Source organism: Anser anser, assembly GCF_964211835.1.
Source record: "Anser anser genome assembly, chromosome: Z".
NCBI classification, from domain to species: Eukaryota; Metazoa; Chordata; class Aves; order Anseriformes; family Anatidae; genus Anser; species Anser anser.
This window is the reverse complement of record NC_139723.1, coordinates 34,880,362-34,908,152: the sequence shown is the minus strand read 5'-3', so window position 1 is coordinate 34,908,152 and position 27,791 is coordinate 34,880,362. Positions and strand designations below refer to the sequence as shown.

At 40.8% G+C, this 27,791-nt stretch overlaps 1 protein-coding gene across 2 annotated transcripts in view; it reads right to left on the bottom strand.

Annotated features, from left to right (window-relative positions):
- The window catches only part of SLC44A1 (solute carrier family 44 member 1), a 67,614-nt gene extending 45,034 nt beyond the window's left edge, over positions 1-22,580 (bottom strand). Inside the window, exons 1-3 of one of the 2 annotated variants that reach the window (XM_083818948.1) lie at positions 22,291-22,580; positions 5,745-5,834; positions 2,964-3,106 (exon numbers count right to left, since the gene is read on the bottom strand). In XM_083818948.1, coding sequence (XP_083675074.1) covers positions 2,964-3,106; positions 5,745-5,834; positions 22,291-22,317 — 260 coding nt within the window. In that variant the 5' untranslated portion in view covers positions 22,318-22,580. The remainder of the gene's footprint in view (positions 1-2,963; positions 3,107-5,744; positions 5,835-22,290) is intronic. The other variant, XM_083818949.1, reaches the window with a different exon arrangement.
- Between the last annotated feature and the right edge of the window lie 5,211 nt (positions 22,581-27,791).

Genomic DNA, 27,791 nt, shown 5'->3' with positions numbered 1-27,791 from the left:
TTTATTTAAAGCAGGCAGGCTTAATGAGAATTCATTAAACTAGGGCTGGTCTATCATCCTGTGTCTTACCCTTGAGCACGGTCTATTAAAGCTGTATTTTCTTTCTAAAATAAAAAGATGCTTGATTCACTCTTTGTTGACAAGATCATGTTGTAAAAACCTCCTTCCCAACATTTCACCTCACTGGTGTCAACGTAACTGATGTACACTGATCAGATCATACTATTGTGAGGACTCTTGCTCCTTACCCTTGCCACCCAGATTTTCATTTCCATGCAGGCCACATTTCACTTCCTCATTACAATCTTTATGGGTTGCTGTCATTTACAAGGAATGAAATGCTGTTTTTACAGATGATTTAGCTTTTCTGCCTTGGACTCAGAAATGAAGACAGAATTACTCCGCAAGCAGAATGAAATGAGTATAACTTTATGTTTCGAAAATCACATTTGTAGAGCTTAAAGCCCATCCTTTCTCTTCACAAACTGAAATAGAAAGGAGCAGTAAGAAGACTTTATTTCTACATATGTCTGAAAACTACTCCTATAAAATAGCATGAAATATTCCAATGAACTGCACCTCAGACACTGCAGGAACTCCATCTGCTAGACACAGATGCAAAGCAGATAGTTTCTTCTAAAAAAAATAAAAAGCCACTGAGAGTGAGACGGATCACTTGCTTACATAAGAACTGGCCTCTACCAAAGCTGGGTACCCTTGACTGTACCAGACATTTCACTGTGAACAGTTATAGAATAATCTGCCTTTCTAGAAGACTTTCTCTCACTCTTACCAGTGACAATGATATCCCATGTAAGTGTACCCACTTCAGTCATGCTTCAAGCCACGATACCATTTTTCAAAAAATATACTTTTGAACCTTACTAAGACTTTGGCTTGACAATCAGCAAGCTCTGTATGTTAACTGCATTTAAATTTTTCTCAATTTCTATTTGCGATCTTTCAATCATTGACTTTACAAGGTGAAAATCACTTAGCAGTGCTAGACGTTTATATTCACGATGGCCTAATTTCTGTGACATACATATTCTAGGGAGACTATTACACTATTATTTGGTGTGTTTCAATACGGTGCCTGAGTTTCTCCACCTTCTCACACCAAGAGAGACATCATTTCTTTCTAAAGGTAAAGATGTTTATGTTGATAATTTTGAACTTTGTATCATCTTTCACAACACAGGAATGACAATTTTGTACTGATATACATGACTTTAGAAAGCACTAAAATATTTATAGAGTACAGTAGGAATTTTTTTGTGCATTACTTTTAAGCTTTTTAACCCTCCTAAAAGCTGCGATTAGATTAAAAAATGATTCTTTTGACAGAATAAATATGTAAAAATGTTCACGCTGTTTTATTTAATTTAAATTTTCCTGATATCACACCAAATACCTAGCAACATTAAATCTTAAACCAGCGTGGTGGTTTTACTCAGCTGGGCAGCTGAACTCCACCACAAGCGCTCTCTCAACTCCCCCTCCTCAAAAGAAAAGGTAGAGAAGAAAAAAAAAAAAAGGCTACACAGAAGCACAGAGGGAAGAAAAACAAATTCTCTACTTCCGATCAACAAGCAGTGTTTGGCCACGTCCCAGGAAGCAGGGCCTCAATGCGTGGAGCAGTTGCCTGGGAGGACAGACATTTTCACGATGAGAGCCAACCCTCTCCTTCCCCTTCCCCACCTTTTATTGCTGAGTGTGACACCACACCGTATGGAAGGAATATCCCTTTGTTCCGTTTAGGTCAGCTGCCCTGGGGATGTCCCCTCCCCACCTCTTGCCCACCCCCAGCCCGCTGGCTTTGAGGGATATGGAGGGAGTCTTGGTGCTGTGCCAGCACCGCTCGGTGATGACAACACGCTGGAGTGACGCTGATGCTGCTCTAGCTACAGGTGCAGAGCACAGCACTGCATGGGCCGCTGCAGGGAAAGCTAACTCCATCCCAGCCACACCCACTACAATCAGCTATTTAGAAATCTTCATTATGGCAACTCAAAATCAGCATATATTAGAAATATTTCCAAAATAATCCCCCAAAATAGAGGATTTTCTGCTAATCTGAAAGTGAAGTGTGAAGTAAAAGAGTATCATTCTCATAAATTGAGTAATTTTTAGCTCTTTGATGTAATCAAATAGTGAACGAGACATATTTTATAACAATTAATACTACTATTCTAAGGTTAGACTGAATAGCTTACTTTCTAACATTACACAAATTGTACAGATGCATTCTGAGCAGGCAGACCTCAACAGACATTCACTAGGTTTTTGGGCCCTCACTCCAGACAGAATTCTTGTTGCTCAGCTCTAGCACTACAACTGTAGTAAGATTTTTTTTTCTCTCAATAGACAGAAAATACCTTTGCTGGTTCTGACCTCTAAGTGTGTTTCCCCATGACTCTGCTTACTAAAAGTTGAGCGTTGATTAAAAGCTTTGTGCATTTTCTCCACGAGCACCTTTTATGCATCCTACTTACAATCCAAGGTTTAAAGTTTTAAAGTCTCATTTTAATGTGTCAGATATATCCTGGTTTCCCCTAAACTCAATGGCAGAAATGAATCATAGGACGTCAGAAGTCAAACCATTTCTATATACATGTCATAGGCCTACTCTCAAATCTGAGAACTCTTATATTACACTTAAAACCCTAAAAAAGACAACTCTCCAGTGATCTGCTACAATATCCCACATTAAGTGAATGCTAAGAATAGGACATCTCTCAATGAATTAGCTATGTTCACGTTACACTTCTGTCAACATACACTTTCAAAGTACTTTTGATGGATGTTATAAAAGATTGTTGTTCTCCAGGTGAGAACAGTGGAGAAGGACCAGTAGGAAAAAAGGATATTCCTTTTCACGTTTTATTGGAAACCACTTTCAAAGGAAGAAAGGTTTTGCATTTCCTGGTTTACAGATTTAAGCAACTGAATCACATACTCACTTCTTCTGTGTGAGGTCCAGACCACTGTTGACTATTCCCTCCACCTTGACATTTTTCTGTCCACAGATATTTCCATAACTGTCATAGCCTGAAAGCAGTCTTGCAGCTGCTCCTGTAGCTATTGAAAAGCCACAGATAAAACCCTGGGAGAAAAAAAAAAAGTTAGTAATATTCTCTTTGACAGCTGGAAAAATTGAGTTTAATTCACTTGTTTCTAAGCACAGCTTCTTTAAAAACCCTTTCAGATCAAAGACAGAAAGACAAGGAGAATCCACAGAGAACTACTGTGCAATTATAAAACAAAGTACAAGGCAAAAAGAAGACTCAAGTATCTAACACTGTACATAATACAAGCGGAGTTAAAAATCTTGTAGTTGTTTTTATGAGAGTCATAATATTCTCTTCAAGTGGTGCATGAAACAGAAGGGAGGCCAAGGGCGGTCAGTAAAAAAAAGAGCTGGAGTTTTCAAGGGTTATTATGTGTCTTAGAAGACTCCAGACCGTCCTGATTTTCTTACTTCAAGATTTGTTCTTCCTTCAAATCTAGTGCTTTCAAGATGAGCTAGAATGACAAGGTTTATCTGACATAAGTTCATTTTAAGGAAATCTTTTTGCTCTAAAGCAAAAGAAGAAAATGGCCAGGTGAAGGCACCAACTGTTCCAAAAGCCAGATTCAAATGCAGGAAAGAAGGAGGTAAAGTGCAAGAGAATGCAAAACGGCACACGAAGCAACATGAGAAATACGCCAAATCAGGCGGGTCTTGCTGTGAATGTTCAGAGTTCCTACACTGGCAAAATCAGGATCAAGGCAGTGATGATGTGAACAGGAGACTGTTTCCAAAAGAATCGCGAGCTGTCTCGCAATGTCACTGACAGGGGAAAAGTGAACCATAGGTTTGCTCCACTACGACCAATGAACTGTTTTTATAGATGAGGCAAGCTAAGATTTGAGAAACCATCTGAGACATGTGTGGAGCAACAGGATCATACACACTTGATGACAACAGGTAATGAAATCTGCATTTAACAGTTAAAATGTGGGTGGTTTTAGAGGTCTAAAGATACAAGAGTGATCTTTATGATGGACAGGCTATCATTGTAGAGAAACCCCAGACAACAGCAAGCTGGTCATTATCCTTCCCTTGCCAATGCACTAATGCACTTACAGACTTAATACTCAAAGTGAGAACAAGGGCAAAGTCAGCAAATGGCTATCATCACAAATAGTAATTAAAGCTGATTTCCAGCACTCTCTCTCAACTTTCTCGATCTCTTGCTGTTCTATAAAGGACTTACTCGCATGCATTTTACACGCAACAAAACTCAGGCTCTTGGCTGGTTCATATTTTTTTTCCCTACACACACAGTAAGGGAAATTACGTAATTCCTCCCACATCTAATCTAAGTTATGATAATGTGAAGATGACCTCCCAGCCCATCATGGTACCTGACTCTTCAGGTGAACATTCCCCTAGAACACTAACTTACAGGTTATTTGACCCAATTGGATAATTGTTCTGTATACTATATTGCTTAGACAGGAAAATCTGGGGCGCTAACCCACAGCAGGCTAATTTATGACTGGTGGAGCAAGTGGATATAGACTGAGTAACCAGAGAGCATGAACACCACAGGCAGAAGAAAAACAACCACAACAAAAGCTGCTAGCTCGTTTGTCAGGAAATACCGTGCTTTTAAAGATTTTAAGATATCCACGTTACAGTGATGACATAATTTGTATAGTTTAAAGAAAAAACTGTCATCTTTGCATTTCAAGCACAGCCAATGACAAACATTTCCGGAAAATAAAAAAAAAGAAAACAAAAACATTAGTCAATGGATTAAGAATTCCAAAGACCAGAGACTAAGGGACTGCAAAAAGAGAAAGCTGACAGCTTTCAGAAATACCAGATAGCTAAGGAAAATTAGAAATAAGAAATTCCAGATAAGCTACTGTATAAAATGCAGCAATACAAGACAGTGATATTCTGTGTTTAAGAAGAACAGAATACATAGGTCCGTGAAACAACACAAGATAAAAAGACATCGTAACAGCTTGCGCCACCTGGACAAGGTCCTGCACAGCCTGCTGTAGGTGGCCCTGCTCCAGCATGGGGATTGGACCAGATCACTTCCAGAGGTCCCTTCCAACTTCAGCTGTTCTGTGAATCTGTGATTTTCAGTTTTCAGCAATCTGCAGCTCTTGGAGATTTGTTTATCTTTTAATATAAAGTGCACAGAGTTGTGAAGTTGCCTTGAGCAAGATGAGGGTTTCAACACATAGGACAACTCAGATTAAAACACCATACCATTAGAAATATGGTTGTTAGTAGTCGGTGCTTCTAGTAAGCCTCCAAGAAGAAAATAGTCAACTGTTGGATACTCAATCTTTTTTTCTCAGCAAAAAGCATACAGTAATTCACTGAACTGTTTACCAGGCTCAAAAGTATTATTTCCAGGACATCCTCAGTTCCACAAGGAACATGAGTCAAGTGACACCTCAAAGTGCTGAAAATCACATACAAATGAAACTGGAGTTTCAGGGGAAAGGGAGCTGGAGCAAGAACTGGCACGAACAACTAACTCTGAATCCCTATCAAAGGCTTTTCATCTGTGTGTATGACCCATTTCTGTTCTACAGCTCACAGCTCCCATGACAGTATATCCTGCTGACCTTACCCAGTAAATAAGTTACTGGATAAAGATTTTTAAAACCGCCTTCAAATGAATGCAAACTCACCAACTACATAACATTTATTGAACCCTTTGAGCTTTACTCACCATTCCTACGCAGAAGAGGATGAACAAGAGCAGCCATGGTACATCTGTGCAGCTGTGGTCCTCCAGAGGCTTCCACTCTCGCTTGGAGCTCTTGTGTGAGAAGAGAGAAATGGGGTTAACAACATTTATTTAAGTGCCTCCTATTCTCAACAGAAACAAGGCAGCAAATAATTCTCTGGGGCATTAATGTACAGCGGGAGTTATCTTTCAGCTCTTATAAAACTGAAGCAGCTTGGTCAAAAAACTTAAGAGTAAGGCTCATGAAAGACTCCAAACCAAGTGCCTCCATTGGAAGGTAGATTGACAAAGAATTATTTACCCAAGAAACAGGTAATTTATCCAGGAATTTACAGTTCTTTATCCAAGAAATAGGTTCCTTTCACTTTTTTTTTTATTCACTGGAAAGAGATGCTAATGGCATGGAATCAGCAGTATTTGCTATTGTAGTTTTCCACACCCACTTTCCAACAGTTTGATTTCCACAAAGGATAAAAGGTTAAACTTTTCAAAAACTCTCGAGTTTGAAAACACTAGTGGCAGGTTTAACAAGTATAACACATACAGAAAAGATATAATACATTGCTGTTAAAGGAACATTTTTTCTATCTGTCAAGAGGCAGCTGAGCATAACACTTCAGCAAAGAAATCCCTAGTCAGTATTGCCCAGGTGTCATAAAGGAAAGTGTTGTATTAAAAGGTTGAAACACTCAATGATGTTGAGAGCTGTTTAATCTTTGCAATATAGCAAATAAAAAGGCAGTTGTAAGCAATTCAAATTGTTTGCTGCTCATGAGGTAAAATAGGTGTGTACACACCACTAAAATGAAGTCTTTTTGCTGTCTAGACGAAAAGAATAGTCATTTTGCTGTCTAGGCAATACAGCTTTAAAAAAACAATACTTCAAGAAAAGAACCATTTCTACAAAAAAGAATGAACACAGGCTGTAGCACAAAACTAGCCACCATATTAAAACGTGGATATTAGAATGGTAATATTAATTATAGCTACTTTTAAAAGTACATAGTTGCACAGACAACCTTTTTCAGTTAATTCTCAAGTACTTACTGTTCACACATTTCTATCAAGACCTGAAAAACACTCACTTCGGAAGAAAAGGAGATTGAGGAAGGGAGCATACACAACAGCTCTCATCAGAAAAAGATTCAAAACGGGTTAGCTATTCAAATTTTAGACTTCTTTTCCTCCCAAGACTCTGAAGCATCTTCAAGACTTAGTTGACAGGGCAGTAAATATCAATACTGAATCAAAACAAATGCTGTTGACATTTCATCCAACCATTCTATCTCCAGTATTTTTGCAGAGTTTAATTAATTAATTAATTAAGAAGCTGTAGCATGTAACTTTTGTGATGCGAGCAAGTGTTTTTTGGTATTCATGACTTTTTGTTTGTTTTTTGTTAATTCACAAGTACAAAGCAATCTTTACAAATAATACCATTAGAAAACTACAAACTGCATATCATATAAAAGAAATCCTGCATGCACAATATATCAAAAAGTAGTTTTCTGAACAGTCTGGCTTTTCATGTGGGAATTCCGTCCTATTTTTGCCATCTTATGTTAAGGAAGCTCCACTGGCAGATATATGTGTTTATATTGTTAATTCACATTGCATAAATTCACCAAGTTCTGAACAGCCAAACTTCTTTCTGTTTTACTCAATAATCACTAGCGAGAGGTGCTAAAAGGTCACATTATGCACTCTACTACACTCATTCAATAAAACTGTCTTCTGATCCTGGCGAGTTCACACTTAGAACTAACACACTATTCACACTTAACATTTACAGCAAGATTGTGACATTTATATTGTTTTAATTAGCATAAATAGAATTGCATAAAATATGTAAAGCTTCATATTCCTAAATCCACTCCAAGAACCCTGGATATTTTAGAGATTTACTTTTATTTACAAACAGCAGAGAAAAACTTCAGCTCTAGCTCCACCTAAGAGTAAGCTGCCCTTGACAAAAGAGGCAGCACACTAAGATGGACAGGATGGCACGGTGTTTTTTTGTTTGTTTTATCCGCTCTGAACCATCTGCAAACAAAATCTTTTAATAGGATTTTTAAAAGCCACTGGACATCCTCTGGCAATTTAGGTTGTCTGACTAGTCACAGTTACCGTAACTAACCCATTTCATTTACTAACTGGACTACAATTTTTACTTCAACAAGAAAACTTGGAAAGCCCTGGCATAACATGTAGGTAAAAAGTCACACAGAAGAATTTAGTCTGTGTCAGCAGTCTTTATTTGACTCCAAAACATTAGTTTCTACTAAAAAAAAAAAAAAAAAAAAAGGAAAAAAGCATTAAGGAAGGTATTTTAAGTAAGAAATTTGCCATTGGAGACAACTCAAAAGGCACTAGATACTTATCAGCTGGCAATTTAACCACGCATCAGACTAACATAATGAGAAATGACATCTTCAGAACAGTGTCCTTCTCCACTAGGCTCTCCTCTCTTCTTTCCTGAGGTTGGCACAACACAAGCTAGCTGCCAGTATCTGTTCGCTATTTCCTTTTCAGTTGCTTCCTTGTACTCTGGATCTTCACTGAATCTTCTTCCATTGCTTTACAACCCTTAATCTTCATCTTTGATGCTGGTGTCTAGGTCTCTCCAGTGGCAACTCCCCTCACACACATAGATATTTACTCGGACATTGATTGATATTCATGATTGGGCAACAGAAATTGTCAACCTATGTTCAACACAAACTCTAACAAGTGTTGTTTGTTCTTCCATCTGGAGACCATGCTCCGTCTCCATTTTAAATGAAATCCCATCAAAATTTTACTAGACGTGCTTTGCCTGCAATTCTTAATGGATTTCCACCTTTCCTCTAGTCAGATTAAGACTCTTCAACATTTGACAATGCAATAAAGTTAAATAGAGGAAAAATATTTTTAATTAAAAATAATTTGACTTATTTTTTTTTCCTCTTCAAACAGAGCTTTCATAATTTATGCTATGCTACCTGCACACCACTATGACAGAGGATCAGGAGCATTTTCAGAGTGCTGTATGCAACAGAGCGCTCTCCAAGATAAACGTGCAAGTTGGGAACATTTGCCTGACCGTAACAGCTATTCAGTGCTGATTTTAGAGGTTAAGAGTTATTTACTTAAGAATCCAAATGAGTGTGTAATCATTGTAATCACTGTACTTGAGGCTACCATAGAAGCACTCATCTGTCCAACCAGAGTGCAACACAAATGTAAGTGCACATGAAAAGTGTAAAAATGGGGCCTATCAGGCAAAGAATACAGATACTAGAAATTACAGAGAATACAAAGAATCATGAAGAAAAAAAAGCTATAATAGATGCCCAGGACATTAACTTCCCTGACAAGGTCTGAAGAAAGAAAAAAAAAAAACAGCACAGAAGATGTTTGTATCATAAAAATTAGGCATCAAAGACTTTCTTTGCATGAGACATTTGTGTGTTTAATGGGCAATTTGGGAGTAACATGACTGAACCAGGAAGCCAAGTAAAGAACATCTGCAGGATTTTATATATATATATATATATATATATATATATATATGGGTAATCAAGCCTGTGGTTAAGTAGCAAAGATGTGAACAGGATCAGGATAACGACAGAATTTGCCATCTAGAGAGGAAGTTGCATCCCATGCGAAAGGCAGGAGGAAGAAATCCTAAATATACCCACTGCTTGAAGAGGACATGGAGTGGTAAGATTCTAGGTTATTTTAGCTAGCAGGTTTAACATAGCAACTGAAAAGTACAGAACTACTCTGCTTAGCATAGGTTATGAGAATACAGACAGCTTAGTTAAAGACAGGGTAGTTAAGGTCAAAAAAAAAAAAGAAAAAGGGAAGAAAAGAAAGGGAAAAAACTCTCACGTTTTTTCATCCAAAAACAAACCTCAGAAAAGACCCAGGATGAAAGGAGTTCCATCAAAACCCCATAGGAAGATACCAAGATACATAAATCATGAGGAAGAGCAATCTTCCAAAACCAGTCTAATTCCAAGACTACCAAACACAGTGTTAACAAAGCCATACAAAGACAACATTTTAAAGCAATGTCCATAGTAAGCAAAATCAAACTTCATGAGTTATCAGTTGTGAGATAGGCTATTCTGGTTCAAGAGAGGGCTCCCCAGTGCAGGTCCTCAGAGCTCCTGGAAGACCCAAAACCAAAACCACGAACAAATTATTCATTAGTTCTACTTGTAACTCATGTCAGATAAAACATAGTGACCTATTATTCTTCTACTTCAGCATTTGGTTTAATTCAGTTCCACTCGAAGACAAAAATAACAGAAGATAAGACAGACAAGAAATCATTTTAAAACACATGTACACAAAACATTTTGACATTCCTTCTTAGAAAGCAACCAATTTTCTTTTAGTTTTCTTTCACCTTTAACCCAGTTCTAGTAAAACATGAAGATGCTGCAAAACAACCAGCTACCCATTTGCAGGCATCGAGAATAAGCTTTCACATTTCCTACACTTCAAAATGGCCACTTATTTTTCTATTCAATACTGAATACAAGACAAGGCATTTTGACTCATCTCTCTAAACAATCAGGCCTGGATTTATACAGGATTTTAGATCCTAGCATTCTCAGGCACTTCAGCAGTTGGCCCAGTTCCCTTAGCAGCTCACTCCTTGCTTTAATGATGTGACTTTTTCCGACCAAATCAGACTGGACTGATTTTACCGCTCTTCTGAAACTTTTGTTGGGTTACATTAATGACAGACACACGTCTCGTGTACAAAAACCACACCACTGCTTTCACCATTCACATTCAGTAATTGTTAGACCTTTCCTTAAAGACTGGATAAATTCACAAAATAAATCCATCTTTCCACTCTCGTAAACAACACGCACTCAATTTCTTAGACCTCCTCTTCTGGCCCCTAGTCTCCCTCCTCTATCACATCCACCTTCCAAGTTTCAAGTATCTCAGTGACGACAACAACTGCGCACCCTTTACAGAGATTTTTCCCCTAGAAGGATGTTGATATCAAATTAGGAAAGTTAATAACATTTAAAATACAGCTTCCACAGAACTGTTGTTGGGTTGCTGATTACAAACACTGCTACACACGAATAGCCGAACTCCAGTTTGTTCCTCAAAACGGTGTCTGTGACTTCTGTTTTTTGAAGGTGACATACTTTTTTTTTTTTAAAGCACAGAAACTAGCTTAAAAAAAATCAGTAGTTCCGGAAGGCATGGAACTAGTTACGTTTGACTTCCCTTGCACTTTCTACACAGTACTACATCAGTTCCTCTTGTATGTAACACACAGTGAAGGTTGTTATCGTTGTGCTTCCAGCAGTAGAAACAATTCCTTATTTTGTTCCCCCCCCACACACACACTTTTTTTTTCTTTTCTTGTTCAGGATTTCTGATATCTAAGAATAATGGCTCTTGTTACAGCCCCTTTCTCTGCAGCAACAGTTTGACCTCAATCTTTCATTAATTCACAGGACTATAATAGCTTTGAATTAACCAACACTGCCAAATTAGCTACCACTGGCAAGCTGGCTGAAGCTGGGTCAACAATTTTAAGACTTACTTGGGAGAGAAAAAGTATTTTTCTGAAGGAATGAAATGTGTTCAATTTGTTCCAAAGCTGTTATTTAAACATAAATTACCAACTGTCTAAATTATTGCAAAAGGATCACATACATGAACTTTTCAAATAGCTATAATTCATTTAGTATTTTTATTGCTCTGCAGAGAGTCACTATATAAAAATTTGGAATATTGTTATCCTTTCTAACCGCTTCCAATAATGCTAAGGGGGTACTGAAAATTCTGGGTTTTTCAACTTAAAATTATTGGGTTGTAAGTATTTCCTTTTTTTTTTCCTTTCTAAATGAAAGGATAGTTTTTATTGGACTTTTAAAAATCCTCAGGGACATTATTAGTGACATGGCATTTAAAGATGCCAAAGACAAAACCCCAGTCTAAGAACCACCTTCATCTAACTTCATCCGTTTCAAATTCCCTGTTGCTTTATCACTTTTCTGTAGCATCTGGATTCAGAGTATGTGCAACTCTAGCTCACTGCAGGAAATGACTGCTGTTGGAAACCATGTTTGTGTTTGTAAATCAAGGAATTCAGTAATGACTGTGTAGCTATGTATCTATCTACACGGGAGATAAACAGCCACAGAACACACATAAAATTTATACACAGTGCTTTGAGGCAAAAAAAAGATACTCATCTTGACGAGGATCTTGTGTGGCAAACTGCCATTAAGTCCTGCAGAGCCAAATTTCCTGCAAGGAACACTGGTTCTGATGAAGTACCTGAGGTTCAACCAATTCCATGAAGAGCACTCAGATTATTTGAATTGCACGGTGAGTACAGATGTAGTCATTCTTCACCTACAGCGCAAGTTTAATGTTCCAGAATTGCTGAGCCCATTGCTGCACTGTGCATGGCACAAAATGGCGCATGAGGCATCGCCCACTCCTGAGTTCTCCTTCAGAAACAGTCAAGACAGGTTAAAGAGGTTGCTACCAAAAATGTGTCATGTACAGAAGGTGTCCAGCAAGCTAAGTTTAAAACTACAAGTTCACGTTATGGAAACGTCCCCACACTACAAGAAAAAAAAAAAAGTTCTTGAAACATTTTTCAGTGCTTCCTAACAATCATTTAAAGAGATGGTTCTTTAATCATTTTACATCTCTTTATGAGCTAAAAAATAGTCCCATTCACATGCTTTCATTTACTGTGATGCATGCCACCTATGTAAAAGAAGAAACATGATTTACTAGTTGACAAAAAATCACTGCAAGAATGTAATTGTCTAGTTTACCAGAGAGCATGGCACTTTTGTGTCCAAGGTATGGCACACCTTTCTACACTATCCATCTGCTTACAAGAACGAGCAACACGTTGTACATTGTCCTAATACAACTTCTTCCACTTCTCTGAACAGATCCTAATTCTAGAACCTCAAGAGGAAGGGGAGATGAGTCCTGACTCCATTAATAGCTCAGGATGTCTGTAGATTATGCTTGGAGGCCAAAACCAAGAAAGAGTCCTCCCATCCCATAAGCAGCAGCATCATTTTGACGTAAGTGAAGTATCCAGTCACTTCTCTCCCTTCATGATGAATGTTAAGCTGCAGTGAACAAGACGACCAGTATGCTGTACCTGAATTGTGTTTTGACCACAACGTTGTTAAAACACGTGTTACCAGTTACAGGTGTAGAAGTGTGTCCCAGTAAAAACATCATGAGTCAGAAACTACTTCATGAAAAACAGAGGATTTGTCTGCAGATCAGTCATTTTCTACTAAATTGGCTGTGTATGAGCAAGTATGTAAAACATCTGAATGTGAAATTAAGGTCTAGCAAATCATTTCACTTTTGCAAACAAAAGCATTAGACAGCTTCTAACCTGTTACGGTACAGCACAAAAGGATTCATAGTGAGAGCAAAGGAAAAAATATGGTCATTTTCTAAAGCCTTCACAAATAACAAACTGAGCCTGGAGTCCCCAGCAATTCCAATATGAAGGCTGGTGTTTGTTACCACTAGGGGGAATGAAGCCTATAATTATTTTAGGCTCTTGTATTACTTTGAAGATTGGATGATTCAGTTCCTAAAAAATAAAAACGCTCGCATATGTGGGGAACCACATACACAAACTTCCGAGAGAAAAGAACCATCTCAAGTAAATTAGCTCTCTACATAAAATTTTCTTGTGATGAATGTGCATTGCAAAAGCAAAGTCTTGGAGTGTTCAAACTATCTGCAGCACACAATTTCATCAACTATCTTACCGTTTATTAAAGGAACCCCAGAACTGGTTAAAATGCTCAACATTGACTACAGATTTCCTGACCATTACTTAAAAGCGTTCAGATAAAATACCTAACAGCAGCATGCTGCAGGCCACACTACAGCTTAACGTGGATTCTGGTAGTTCCCACAGGTTCCCGTTACAACCGATTTATCACACAACTATTTGTTGGTACTCCTCCATTACTAGAGTAGGACCGTGTACCAGCAAAACCAGACTTCCACACTTTATCAACAAAAACACCACCATAAGCACACAAATGAAAAAATTCTGGGTCTACCCCTGTTTGTGTGGCTCCCACTCCAAAAGGCCTGCCGATACAGCATTCCCCAGGTGGTGGAGAGGAGTTTTGGATTCCCCTAGACTTACAGAACTGAGAGTAGGCCTCCCACTTCCAGGGGCAAAAGAGCATGTTACTGTGTTACAGAAGGTGCATACACAGCCACAAGTGGCAATTATCTCTAAAATAAAATATTATTTTTTGGTAATAAACGTGTTCTATCAACGCACCCTCCACAATGATACCGTTCTCCAGACAGCAAGTCAACACAAACACCTCCGGGCCATTCCAAAAGGGACTGTATTACAGAATATGCAAGTCACGGTGGTGCTTAATGCCCATTTTTGTGGAATGTCTCCTTTAATCTCATTCCAAAATGCTTTATTTTTCACTATACTGCAAAATAGATGCTAGCTGAACTTTTGGCACCCATGTGCTTATCTGCCTAATGGCTCCACATCACCAGCCATTCCCCGAGACCTTGTCCACCAAGAAGATGTATCTGCTCTTTGAAGTACAAAGCTCTGAGCTCCTGCTAGGAAAAGAAAAAGGGTTCAGAACGTGTGATACTACTTCAAAGTTATTGACCAAAACGTAATGAACTTATACTGTGCTTCTCCAATTCAGTGTTTCCGCACCTGCTACTTTGTTAATGATCCCATACACCCCACACAATATGAGTTTTCAACATAACGTAAATGAAATAGAAAGTACATAAGACAGCACTTAGAATATTAGTGATGGTGCAATATCAAGATGTTTACACTGAAAATTCGTACTTGAAGACTTCACTTACGAATCTGACATATGCTGTGTTGTATATCAGCTAGCACATCATTTCAGTCTTATTTAACACTGCTTCTAAAATTCCCTTTGTGACATCACTTCCATCATGGTCTACAACTTAAGTATTTATCTTGCAACATAACACAGCTGTTTAAAAAAGAGCCAACACGATCAGCACACCTGCTGATATTTTGAAGAAATAAGGCCATCTGGAGATAAAAGCTCAGTTTTTCACCCTCAGAGTATTTATTTCTTGTTTCTTCTCTTCATTACACATAGTTAAGCACTTATTTGAAAGCGGTAATAAATAAGAACACTTCACAAATATGACAAATATTTTTCAGATGATTAAAACATACATTTCAATGAATGTTTCCTATTTCCATAGTTTTATTGATGATTATCAATAAAAAGAAACATGTTTGATGATATTTTACACCTAAAAAGTTAGTTCATCCATGCTGAATTTTCTATGTGTACATCAATCAAGCAGATCCTCAGATTTTATTCTTATTATGAGACTAAGTCCCAAATTACAATTTTTTTCTTCACACTTTGGACTAGTAAAATTTTGTCCAGCTACAGCACACCCTTTGCTTCCAAACAAGCTAGCTTTGCCACAACATGACATTAGCAACAGAAGAAAAAAACACAGTAGAAGCCCCCACGAGTGGGGCTCCATGTAAAAATAAGGACATTACAAAGAAAATGCTCAGAAAATGCTGCCCCTGTTTCTGTGCACTCTCTCCGTCTGTGAGTAATTTGCACTAAAAGAACTTTCTCCTTTCTGAACTGTCTAAAGCTAGAATTCAAGACCAAAACCAACACAACTTTTTAAGAGCTCATGGCCTGTAGAATACTGTTGTGAAAAATGATGTTACCATATACTAGAGGCACTGATAGCAGTTTGCTAAGTATTCTTTCAAAATGCATCCCAAATTCAAACAGAGCTGTCAACAGAAAATCATAAAATCGTGTATTTTTGTATTGCATTTGCAGTCGTTACAGAAGAGCATCCTATGGTTCAAAGGCAAAGGCCTACTGGGCAGAGGGTTCTGTGAATTTAGAGGGCTCATATTAGCACATGTCAACACAAACATGATCCTGAAAAAAAAATGTGACACTACACTGAACACTAGGAACCAACTCTTGCATACGCTGGCCACCTATATTATTCCACATCACTGCATACAAAAGCTGAAAGACTGAGCTATAATGGAAATGGAGAAGCCAATATGCATATCCAACCATATCTAAAGGATATCAGCAGCACCAGTTTCCTCTAATGGAGATCAGGAAAACCTAGAGCTTACACAGCTTCCTCAGTGAAAAATCCTGACTTAACAGGTCCAAAATTCTAGCATAACAAGAACAAAAACCACTCAGGATTACAGTAAGAGGGCAGACAGAGCCTGAAGACATTTAGAAAGCATTAGACTAATAAGAACTAATGCTAAGAAGGCTCTAAATGATTTATGGAAGAAAGAGTGGAGGGAGAATAAAAAGGGAAATAATGTATCTAGCACTTTATCACATAAGCACACTTCCTTGTACATAGGCAATTATTTTGCAGTTCTTCATAACAAACTAGGGGGAGCCTGAAAAAGCATTCCCAGGACACGATGATAATGACCTTGAACAAAACACTTTAATGGGTTTCCTGTTTTGTTTCTACAGACCTCAGTAGGGTATTCAGAATTCCCTTCCTCAGTCAAATAATGCATCTGGAGAACAGCAACAGTGGTTCCAATGAAAAACCAGTCCAGAGTTCATTTGTGTTGTAAACAGCTGCTTAACTATATCACATTTATTAAGAGAGGGTATCAGGCGTAAGTTACTGCATTCTTTTTGCCACGATGCTCCACTTTATTCTAGCACTATTACTGGTTAAAACAGCTACAGCTAGAAACTGTCATGTAACAGACAGGACAGAATCTCAGCCTTCCTATATGCTGCAATCATCTCCCGTTCTTGCAGTGCATTGCACACTGGGCACTGAAATTATACTAAAGCAGAGAAAATTAATCTTAAGACTGGAAAGCTGAACTTCAAAAAGAAAGGTTTTGAATTTTAACTCTTTGCTCTACTTAAAACATTCTTGAGGTTGTTTGTGTACAACCATACACTTTCATTCCACATTACAAATTTGCTTACCTAAAAGACTTAAAAAAAAAAAAAAAAGAGGGGGACAGTCTAGGGATAAGAGGCCATTAAATGCAATGAGATGTATTTACTTCATAAATCTGTAAAAGTTTAAAGTGATTGGAAGACTTAGAAGAGCCCTCTAATTTATTCACCAACACAGACTTGTCCCCTGAAAGTTATGCATAAAAAAGCTCTCCATTCAAATCACATATCGGTTTGATTCAAACATACGATTTGATTTTTGGGTTGTCCAAGCAGGAGTTGGACTTGATGATCCTTGTGGGTTCCTTCCAGCTCGGGATATTCCATGATTCTACAGGTAAAAATTTGCAAATCAGTTTACTCCATGGGTAGAATTAATCTGGCAACACTCTGTGCAAGTGGTTTTTAGAAGCAAACCATAAGATTTACACAACTGCCCAGCTTCCTCAAGTGAGAAAGATTCAAACACAATAAAAAAAAAAAACACAGTTTCTATCTTTTTTCTGCAAGTTTTGATTTTCACAAACAAAACCACTGAAGTTTAAATGAACAAGAATTATAATTATGAGAAAAAAGGCATGCATAGTTAGCGCAAAGCTCCCCTTTAGAATTAACAGCATGAAGACAGCTGACAACTTCCCCACATAACCACGGTGTCATTTCTTCATTACGAAAAATAAAAGTTGACAGTTGCACGATGCTGAATACACCCTTATGATTATCAACCTACAAGCCTGATCGCTGACAGCAATCTAGATGCCAGTTAGATTACTGTAACATAAGCTTTTAATTTAACATTTACTATTAACGATGCAAGATAATTAATCCTTTCTAAAATCACTCTCACTTTGCAGAAGAATTGTCTTGTAAGGATGCAATGTTCCATGCTTGATCTTAATCCACGAATTCATTTTTGAAGTGCCAAAAAAAAAAAAAAAGCCAGTCTGAGCTACCTGTCTCACAAAGCAGAAGGAAGTAATGTGCTACTTACAACTTTTAAGATCTGACCCAGCTGAAAAACAGTCTAAACTTCAAAAGTAGCTAACATCGCTCAATGAATTTGAAGAAGGGTATTCACAAGTAGCTCTGTAGTTAAAATATTTCCTTCTGTGCTAAGATCAAAAGGAATCATTCGCACACGTTGTACAGTTGCTTGTGACAGCATTTGTAACATATACACCTGATGCTTCACAGGAAGTGAGCGGAGCTCACAGACCAGAAATACAACAGAAAAAAAGTAAAAAGAAAAAAAAAGTAAAGAGCTCCATGAGGTGCCTGATCTATTCTGTTCTCAATCCTGCTTGTATGCTTCATCCTTCATACTGCTTGCCAGAGGCTTCATCTGGAGTCAAGGTGTTGAAAGGGAAACGAAACCTTATAGCTGGTGAAAGCAGAACTCACAACTCATTCTGCTTCTGCCCGCCAACAGTGTTACTCAACTGGTCTTCTTCCTTCATCATATCCATGTCCACAATGAAACAGGCATGGTTTGGTGCCCCTTATATGCAGAAATTTGAGGGCAAGAACCTCTGACAAAGCTATGGATGAAGTGCAATTAATGATAGGTATTATACGTCGCACCTCACAGGAGACTTAAATGTCACCAGAACTATGAAAATACTTAAAAAGCTAAGAATTCTACATTTATTCTGTGATGCTTTGATAGCGGGTGCTTAATGGAAAGTTGATGGATGATCTGTCTTCTCCTCCTTTTACAATGGAAAGCTCTTTTGACCAAGGCCACCAATAAAACCACCAACAATAACACGTGCTTTGTTCACCTCACTTGCACCTCCAGTTTCCAGCAAGATTTGAAGCTCCTTCCACAAATATCTTGGATTAAGCTTGTAGCACAGAAAGATGTAAAGGTTAAAACAGTAACAAAAAACAATATAGTTATTTCCCAGACCCAACGCAAACAGCAAGACCCCAATAAGTTTACGTGGTCCTAGAACAGCCTGCCAAAGCAAATACCTTGGAACTACTACAGTCAGCCTCTTCACTTGATCTATAGAAGAGCAGGAATGGAGAAAAGATTCCGTATCACAACTACTCCAACAAAAAGTAGTTTGAGAAGGTCCACTTCTTCCCACAACTTGTTCCACTTCATAAACTATGAATTTCTGACTTCCATATATAACAACGCTAACTTTGTGGAGCTGTGCTATAAACCAGACCAGTGGAACAATCCCAATTAAAGAAAGGTTGCTTGCTTAAAAACACCTGTATGGATTACTTCAGTCAAACAGATTTACAGCAGAGCCTGACATTATGATGAGATGGGAATGACGAACTCATACAGTACCTTCTGCAAATCCAGTTTATCATGGACTAACACAATGAGAGCAGAAAACACCACTGGTGAAGGAGAAGACCAGAAAGACAGGAAAGAGAATATTGCTACTCAACTGCAGACTTGAATTTTCTACTTCAGTGAAACTAAACCTATTAGAACGAGTTCAGAGGAAGGCCATGAGGATGATCAGAGGGCTGGAGCAGCTCTCCCATGAAGACAGGCTGAGGGAGTTGGGGCCTGCAGAAGAGAAGGCTCCAGGCTGACCTTACAGAGGCCTCCCAGTACCTAAAAGGGGCCTATGGGAAAGCTGGGGAGGGACTTTTTGTCAGGGGGTGTAGTGATAGGACAAGGGGTAAGGGCTTTAAACGAAAAGAGGGGAGATTTAGATTAGATATTAAGAAGAAATTCTTCACTATGAGAGTGGTGAGGCACTGGCACAGGCTGCCCAGAGAAGCTGTGGATGCCCCATCCCTGGAGGTGCTCAAGGCCAGGCTGGATGGGGCTTTGGGCAGCCTGGTCTGGTGGGAGGTGTCCCTGCCAATGGCAGGGGGTTGGAATTAGATGGTCTTTAAGGTCCCTTCCAACCCAAACCATTCTATGATTCCATAAAGAATATGATACATAAAAAAATCTAGGGATATACAGCAACCATGCTCTATTCTTGTCATGTGCTTTTAAGAGCGTGATTTTTTTAACATGGGTTTTTAAATAATCATGCAGATATTTTTCAAGTGCATGATTCAGATCACAAACATTTAATTGATTTGTCAAGGAAAAAAAACAAAAAACAACTGGAAATACAAGCACACACAGCTGCAGGGAAGAGAAAATAACAGTCAGAATGTATTTGCAAATGAAGGGTAACAACAGGACAGTATCACAGAAGCTCTGCAAGAATACAACATCAAGACATAGAGAATTATTGGCAGTACCAAAAGCAACAGAGGCCAGGGAGAGGAAGAAATGAGGGGAAGCCTTTGAACTTGGCCAGAAGAAGTATGTGGAGAGCTTAATGAAGTAAATTGCAGCTCAGCACACAAATAGCATTGGAAGAACTTAGTATGAAGCAAGAGGAAAGAATGTACAACGGATTCAGATGTCATGTTCCACGAGTTTGGAAAAGAAGGAGAGCAGACTAGAGCTGACTGTCAGTTTTACAGATGGAGGACAGTAGCTCAGAATAAAAACCAGGTAGGGAATATGATGCGAGGAAAAGGTAAAAACCCACACATTTGAAGTTGAAATGGAATGAATGGGACTTTGGGGCCAGGCTTAAGCAAACACAAGAATCCAAAGGTAAACATGCCAATTCCAATTGTGTTTTTTTGGAAACCTTTAGATTCTGCAGGGAAAGAGATACGGGAAAACGCCTACGGCAGAGCTCCTGACAGCTTGCAAATTAAAGGAACTGGGAAATGAATCGAAAAAACAAAATAGACAATTGAGTATGAAATATAAGACAGGAAGAAGACATTAAAGAAATCCACCTGGCTCAACAACGAGTCACAGGTACGTGCAATAACGTAAATGAGATGAGGAGGTGGCAGTCATGAGAAAGGACTTGGGAGATGCAGTAACTAAACAAGAAAATGGCTGGCAAAGTCACAACAGAAGTAATCACCTCTCTCAGAAGCAAAAATGAGGATTAGCAGATGAAGATCAAACAGGCCAGGGAGCTGAAGAATAAACTTAATGAGAAATCAACTTGATAAAGTCATAAGGAATGAGGGTGAAGAATCGTGATGACTGTACATCAGAGAATAAGATGAAGCTAAACAGGTAGAAATAAGAAGTGAGGCAACATGAAGGAACGTCTGGTGGAACCCTGCCCAAGGAAAGCTTAAGAGGAAATAAGGAAAGGGGAAAATAAAAAGGCAAGGCTAGATGAGGAAGCCAACCTCTATTGTTAATGATAAAGGGAGGAGAAGACAGACGTTAGACTGTAATGCAGTGTTGTACCATTGGTAGAACGCTTTCTGCAAACAATATGCCAGACGAAACTGTTGCTGGTGAAATATTCAGCAACCACCTTTTGATTTGGATTTCCTGAGGAAATGCACAATTGCTCACGGTTAAGGAATTAAACAGTCAACCACTGTTTATAGCTCAGTTACATATACGGGGTGCTGAGGTGAATTACTGTACCACATCTCGCCACACACAGGGAAAGCAAATGAAAGGTTCGGCAGCATACTATTAACATCATGAGATCTGGCAGGGGAGCGCAAATTTCACTGGAAAACAAGATCAGTTACATGAAACCTCTGAACAGGACTGACGCTGAAAACATCTAATCCTCTATTTTTCCTGCTTTTGGTGTAGCGTCGCCCACAAACAAGCCTGCTTTTTCCTTTAAGAGCAGAACGGAACAGGGCACGGCAATTCGGATTGACGAAGAACACCCAGAACAGGCCTATTAAACACTCACGAAAAGCAATCTGGGTGGGAAATCGCGGAAAACAAGGTCGGAAAGGACTTCAAAACATCGCTTGCAAACATCAAACTCGCTCGCGGTGCTCCAAGTCTGCACCGGCTTCACTTGCGGCGCTCCTGACAGCTGTTTGCTGCCGTGCTTCCAGCAGACCTCCGCGGCACCGACCCCACGGGCTCCCCCCGGCAGCCTGCTGCTGCAGTGGCCTGACAGTTCCCAAATCCCCTCCTCGCATTTGGGGGGAACGAAATCCCTCTGCAACTCGGACCCCTTTTATCCCTATCCCCCCCCACCCCCCAACAGGCTCATTGCCTGCCTTTTGCAGCGTTGCCGTGCGGGAAGGACGTCCACCGGACAGCTCTCTGCAGCGTTTTGCACGGGAAGGACGGAGCCCTCGTTAAAAATAAATAAATAAATAAATAAACAAACAAACAAGAAGGAAAGGAAGAAAGCCCCCGTCTGAAGGGCTGGCTTGCAAAAAGTCATCCCTGTGATGAGTCATCTGGGACAGCGGGCGGACTTTTCCCCCCCCTTCGAAGCTGGGAAGGGGGGGGGGATCCGGATCCGGCGACCACAAGCGACACCGCCGAGGGGAAACTGCGCTCGGCAGGGCACACGGCCGTGGGGGGGGGGGGGGGGGGGGGGGGGGGCTGGTCCCTCCCGGAGCCTCGGGAAAGGGGCAGGGCGGGGGGGGGGGGGAATAAATAAATGAAGAGCGAGGGGCCGGCATGGGGTTAAGGGGGGGGGGGACGGGGTAAAGGGGAACACGGGGACAAGGGGGCAGGGGGACGAGGCTCTCACCTGCGCGGCGGAGCTGCAGCAGCCCATGGCGTCCCCGCGTCCCCGCCCCGGCGGTGCCCGCTAGGCGCCAGGCGGCGGCGGGCAGGCGCTGGGCATCCACCCGGCGGCACGGCCCGCCCCGGGGCGGTGGTGTTTGTGTGGCGGTGTGTGGTGGCGGCGGCGGGGACGAGGCGGCGCTGCGCAGCCGCGGGGCCGGGCACCGGAGCGCGGACACGGCACCGGCTCCGCCGCGGCGCCCCCCCCGGAGCCTCCCCCAGCGGCGGCGGCGGCCGCGGTTGAGGGGCGGGGCTTGAGGAGGGAGGCGTGGCTTGTGGGGAGGGGGTGGGGTTTAGAGGGGAGGGCGGGGCTTGGGGCGGGGCCGGTGCGCCGCAGCGCGGGGGGTACCTGCGCCAGCGGCCAGCACCGCCTCCGCTTCCCGCGCGGCCGGCGGCTTCCGGTGGCGCAGGCTCGTCTGCCCGGCTGCCCTGTTGCCATGGCAACAGCGGGCGCAGGCCTCGCCTCTCCCCCCCCTCCCCGCTCCCCGTTTCTCCCTCTCCGCCCGGCCCCGTCTCCCTGTGGCCGCACGGCGGGGCAGCCAGCCCCCTGAAATGGCGGTCCCGAGCGGCGGGGGTGGGGGTGGTGGGGGTGGTGGGGGTGGTGGTGCTGGTGGTGGTGGTGCTGGTGGCGGCGGCGGCAGCGGGAGGTGTGCGTGTGCTTCACCCCTGCGTTGGCAGCTGGTTGCCCTGTGTTTGCGAACCCGGCGTGGGCAAGTGGCTTTAGCCTTCCCCCCGCCCCGGCACGGGTTTCGGGGGCGGTTGTTTTGAAGTGCCTGCCCCCGTGGTGCTGTGGAGAGTTGGGCTCGGGAACGCGTTAGGGCGATGAGAACCGCGTTAGGGTGGCGGGAACCACATCAGGGCAACGCAAAGCATGTTAGGACAATTGTGAACCACATCAGGACGTTTCGAACCACATCAGGACCATGTGAACCACATAAAGACGATGCAAACCGGATTAGGACGGTGTCTGATGTATCGATAACACATAAATTCAGGCTTCAGGTGTAGGCTGGACCACAGCTGTAAACCACACGGTTAGCAAGCGCCTGAAAGCTTTTGAACTAGGTCAGGCCTTGTAGTCATTAATGGCGGCAAAGGCAACAGCTTTCCTCAGAATGAAACGCCGTTCCCCTTGGAACCTCACAGCCCCCCAAAAGATAAGTTTATGTGGCCCAGGAGTTTTATCCAAAGGTGGCCCGAATACATTAGGAGACTCCAAATTTTAAAATGTTTTGCTGAATCTTTGCAGCGGGTTTAATTCAATCAGTACAATAGGCGATCCATGAGTAGGAATAACACCATATTGGTGTCAGTTTAAAATGATCCTTTGACAGGCAGAATGAGGCAAAAGAGGCCTTGTGACTAGAGAAGGAGTCTAGTTTAAGAGGTTTCCAAAATAGAACTAAAACTGGCATGTGGGTGAGTTGTGAATCATAAGTCTTTTTTAGCTCTTCCTCAATGGCAAATAACATCACTTTCGCAATTTTCACTTTGGACTTTATAACACTTGGGCTAAAATATCTTTTTACCACTTGTACACGCCCTGGCATCATTTTCGGTCGCTCTGCCAGATTCTATCCAAATATTTCTGTTGTGTTTGAAAGTATGACCATCAAAGAACTGTTCCGCAGGAACGCGCTCTAGGAGGCATGTGCCTTTTGTGGCTGACGCTGGGACAGGTAACAAGAAACCCCTAGACACTCCTTGTGCGTCTTGGGACATGTCACTTTAGTTTCTTTGTTCCTCAGTATTGCCGTTTGTAAAATTGACCTTTGTCCCAGCATTTCTTTTTCATTTGCTTCAGTAACAGCAGGATGATGAGAGTGCCATAAACGTGATTTAGTCAGTTTGTTAAATAGACCTTTTTTTTTTAATAGTCCTTGCGTTTCATCCAAGTGTTGTCATTATAATTAAATACCGCCTTCTGCTTTCTAGTTACAGACTTCACACGTTCAGCAGGATTATCAGAAGATGGTAATGGATTAAACACAGGCTCTGCCCCTCCACGTTTGTGGGCTCTTTCTTGCCAATAGTCAAAAGCTCTGCATAGGGGGAATGGTAGATTTGTAGTGATTAAAGAATCCTGGGCCTTCAGTGGCTGGAAGAGCATTTATGTAAAAGCTTGTAAAGACATACCAGCTGTCGCATAGGTAACTGGGGTTTAGTGTAAGTATGTGACAACTGTGGAAAGCAATTGGACAAATCCGAGCCTTAGAAGTAATCACCAGAGTAATTGCCCTTATCTGTGCTTTTGCCCTGAGGAAATTAGTTGCATTTTTGACAGGGATGCAGCAGCAGCAATAGAAGTCTGGCTTTCCTTAGTTCAGCTCTGCTTTCTTTGGCCAGTCACACAAAGGAGAGGAAGAGTTAAAAGGTTCTTTCTTATTCATGTTTGCACTTGCTTTTGTATTTATTCAGATTAGTATTTCAGGAATAAACTGGAAGGTAAAGAAAGGGGGATTGCTGAATCTTAATTCAGTAATACATAAGTTGAACTTTAAGCATATGCCTAAGTACCTTTTTTAAGTCATGTTTTATGGATTTCTTTCTGAATTTGATTATAATCTGCTCTAAGGTATCTTTACATTGCAAGCTGTTACAGTGTAAATCTGACTGCCCAGATTTGGAGTTAATAAGAATCTAGGTCTTTTTCTGTAACAGATTTGAATCTGCCCTTCTCCCTTCAGCTGAGAAGGATGAGCTTCATCTGTATTTTCATTTCATTGCTAGACTCAGAATGACAGGTTAGAGTTTCTGAAGTACCATCTGATATTCCGAAAGGAAGCACCACAGAGAAGGCCCTAAAATGACAAAATGGCTTTGGTACTTGAGTTAAATAAATTGTAGGGTATATCCAGACTGCTTCCACTCTAGGAAGTGTTGGAAGGGGAGGGGGAACAAAAAAGAAGATAAGGAAACATTCCAGAAGGTGTGAAATATGTGATGATATTTACCTTTTCTCACGAGATGTAAGATCCTGACCTTGGGCACCCATGTTTAAACACTTAAGTATTTTACAAAGGTAGAAAAAAATCCATAGCTTCTATTACAAATTAACAAGAGACATGCCTGTCAAATAGCAGTAGATAAAATTCAGATTTGTTGTATATGTTCCTAAATAAGAATGTTGGGATGGAGTTTTCAGGCAAGCTCAGTATTGGGCTAACTGCTTAATCAAAAGGAGGTCCAAATCTGCCCTTACTGTTGATGGAAGGTAAGAGTTACACCGTGCAGACTAAATATTGAGTACTGCAGCAGCAAGGTGTTGTCACAGTCAGTGTGTTCCCCTCCCTCTTCTAAAAGACAAATGCAGCTTGTTATCATTACCCTTACTTCTTCCACCTACCACTGAATTTGCACGCATGAATGCTTGGCAACGACTCTGTATTTTTTAAAATCCTATCCTCCCTGCTGAGTCTCAGTATTTGTTTTTGTTTGTTTGATTGTTTGTTTTAATCTGTTTTAATACAGAATAACACACATTCCCTTCACAATCTGCCCTGTGAACAAACTAGCTGTCTTCCTTTATACAAGTCTGTCCATGTGCAGGATTTGAGAGTGATTCTGCTGATTTCAGAGCACTAATGAAAGTACAATGTAAGAAGGCATTCCAGTAAACACACTGCAAATAGTATGTCTCTGAGCAATGTGGTGATAAAGCCCATTCCCCTACTCAGGGTTTTGAGTCCACATTATCTTCTATACCTAATAAACCACCTGAAACTGATTGTCTTCTTGAAGAGTGAAATGTGCTTTTACACGTGTTTACTACTAGGGAATTAAGGCATGTGTGTTTGTGTTAAGTCACACAGGACACCAGTTATGGAGCAGAGAACTGAAGCTGTATCTCACGAGCTGCAGCTTGTACACCCAAGGTCCTGTTGGTTAAGCGTTACGCAGTCATGGCAAAAGCATTTGAGGTATCCCACTTTGCAGTTAGAATGACAGGATTCTTGCAGAATTTTTCACCTCTGACCAAGAGAAGTTACATAGTGCTCAGTAACACTGAGCTCTCAGGTTAGAGCTAAGATTTTCTTCTTGCTACCTTTCAGACCACAAAGGAACAGATAATTCAATGAACTTACCGGGAAGCTCAGAAAACCTGCTGTGATTCTACTTTTTGTTGTAGTCCCATAAATTGATCAGGTTCAGTCTGTTTCAATTTGAGAACTGGAGACTCCAAGGAAAGAGAAAGAGCAACAGAAAGCTTTCTGAATTAATCAGGAGAGCGAAATTTTACTTCCCCAGTTCTGAATCGAGATTTTGGTCTACTGTGGTCTAGGAGATGTAAGATTTTGGTGAGAGGTCAGAAGTGTACGGTAGAGGGCCTGTCTATTGGTGGCTATCCAAAAAATTCAAGACTCATTAGAAGAATAATATTTAGGTGTGTTGGCAAAATGCCTCTGTAAGCATCTGCTCTCTGCCTACAGTAGTCCATAGATGGTATAATGAAAGTAAAATATCTTTTCTATATTAAAATATGTTGCTTTGCACAATTTAAAACCTGTTGGATTTCATTCTGATATTGGACACCTGTGCATGAAGAACTGTATGAATAGATCCTTTCATGCAAGCAAAACATCTGTCAGACATTTATATCATTATCAACCTGAGCTGGAATCACGCCGGCAATTTGTAGCTGAAATGTTCCATATCCAGCATCCAACTCACTGAGAAATAGACTCTTCATAAAATATTCTTTACAGTAGCTGGGATAGTGCTGATGCACGGTGGGGAAGGAGAGATGTCCAACTGATGTCACAGTAGTAACCAGAAAAATGTTATTTGTTTCAGCTTTGTGAGAAAGTTTTGTGTTGCCCAAAGGAGACACAGAACGCCAGGCGCAATTCTTCCAGCAGAGGCAGTATCATCATAATACATGATTAGCCATTACAATCTCTTGTCATTTCGCTCTAGGAGAATTATGGCTCTCACACTGAGGATGTATGACTACAGATGGAGCACTGCCTGCTACAAATCTCTTTACTGCTGCAGTAAATCTCTTGGAGAAAAGTTACTGCATAAAACAAAGAAAACAAAATCTATGCTAAAAGGGACTTGTCATTTGTTTTCTTAGGGAAGGTGGTACGAAGGGAGGCTCTGTTCCACTCTGCACTCCTTAATGTCATGCAAGGAAGTATTCGTCAAGGAATATTCAGCTTACTCTCAGAGCAAGACAAGAAAGGAGACATGGCAATATTCAGTGTGTTGTGTGACTCAGGCTTTCTCTATAGTACTTTGTGTGAGAGGGAAGGACAGACAGAGACATTGCTATCCAGAAGCTGTCTTAAGCTGTGGTGGACTTTACATTAGCTGTATTAGTGGCCAAGCAGAAGTTGCTGGACTGTGGATGCCCCATCCCTGGAAGTGTTCAAGGCTAGGCTGGATGGGGCTTTGGGCAACCTGGTCTGGTGGGAGGTGTCCCTGCCCATGGCAGGGGGTTGGGACTGGGTGATCTTTAAGGTG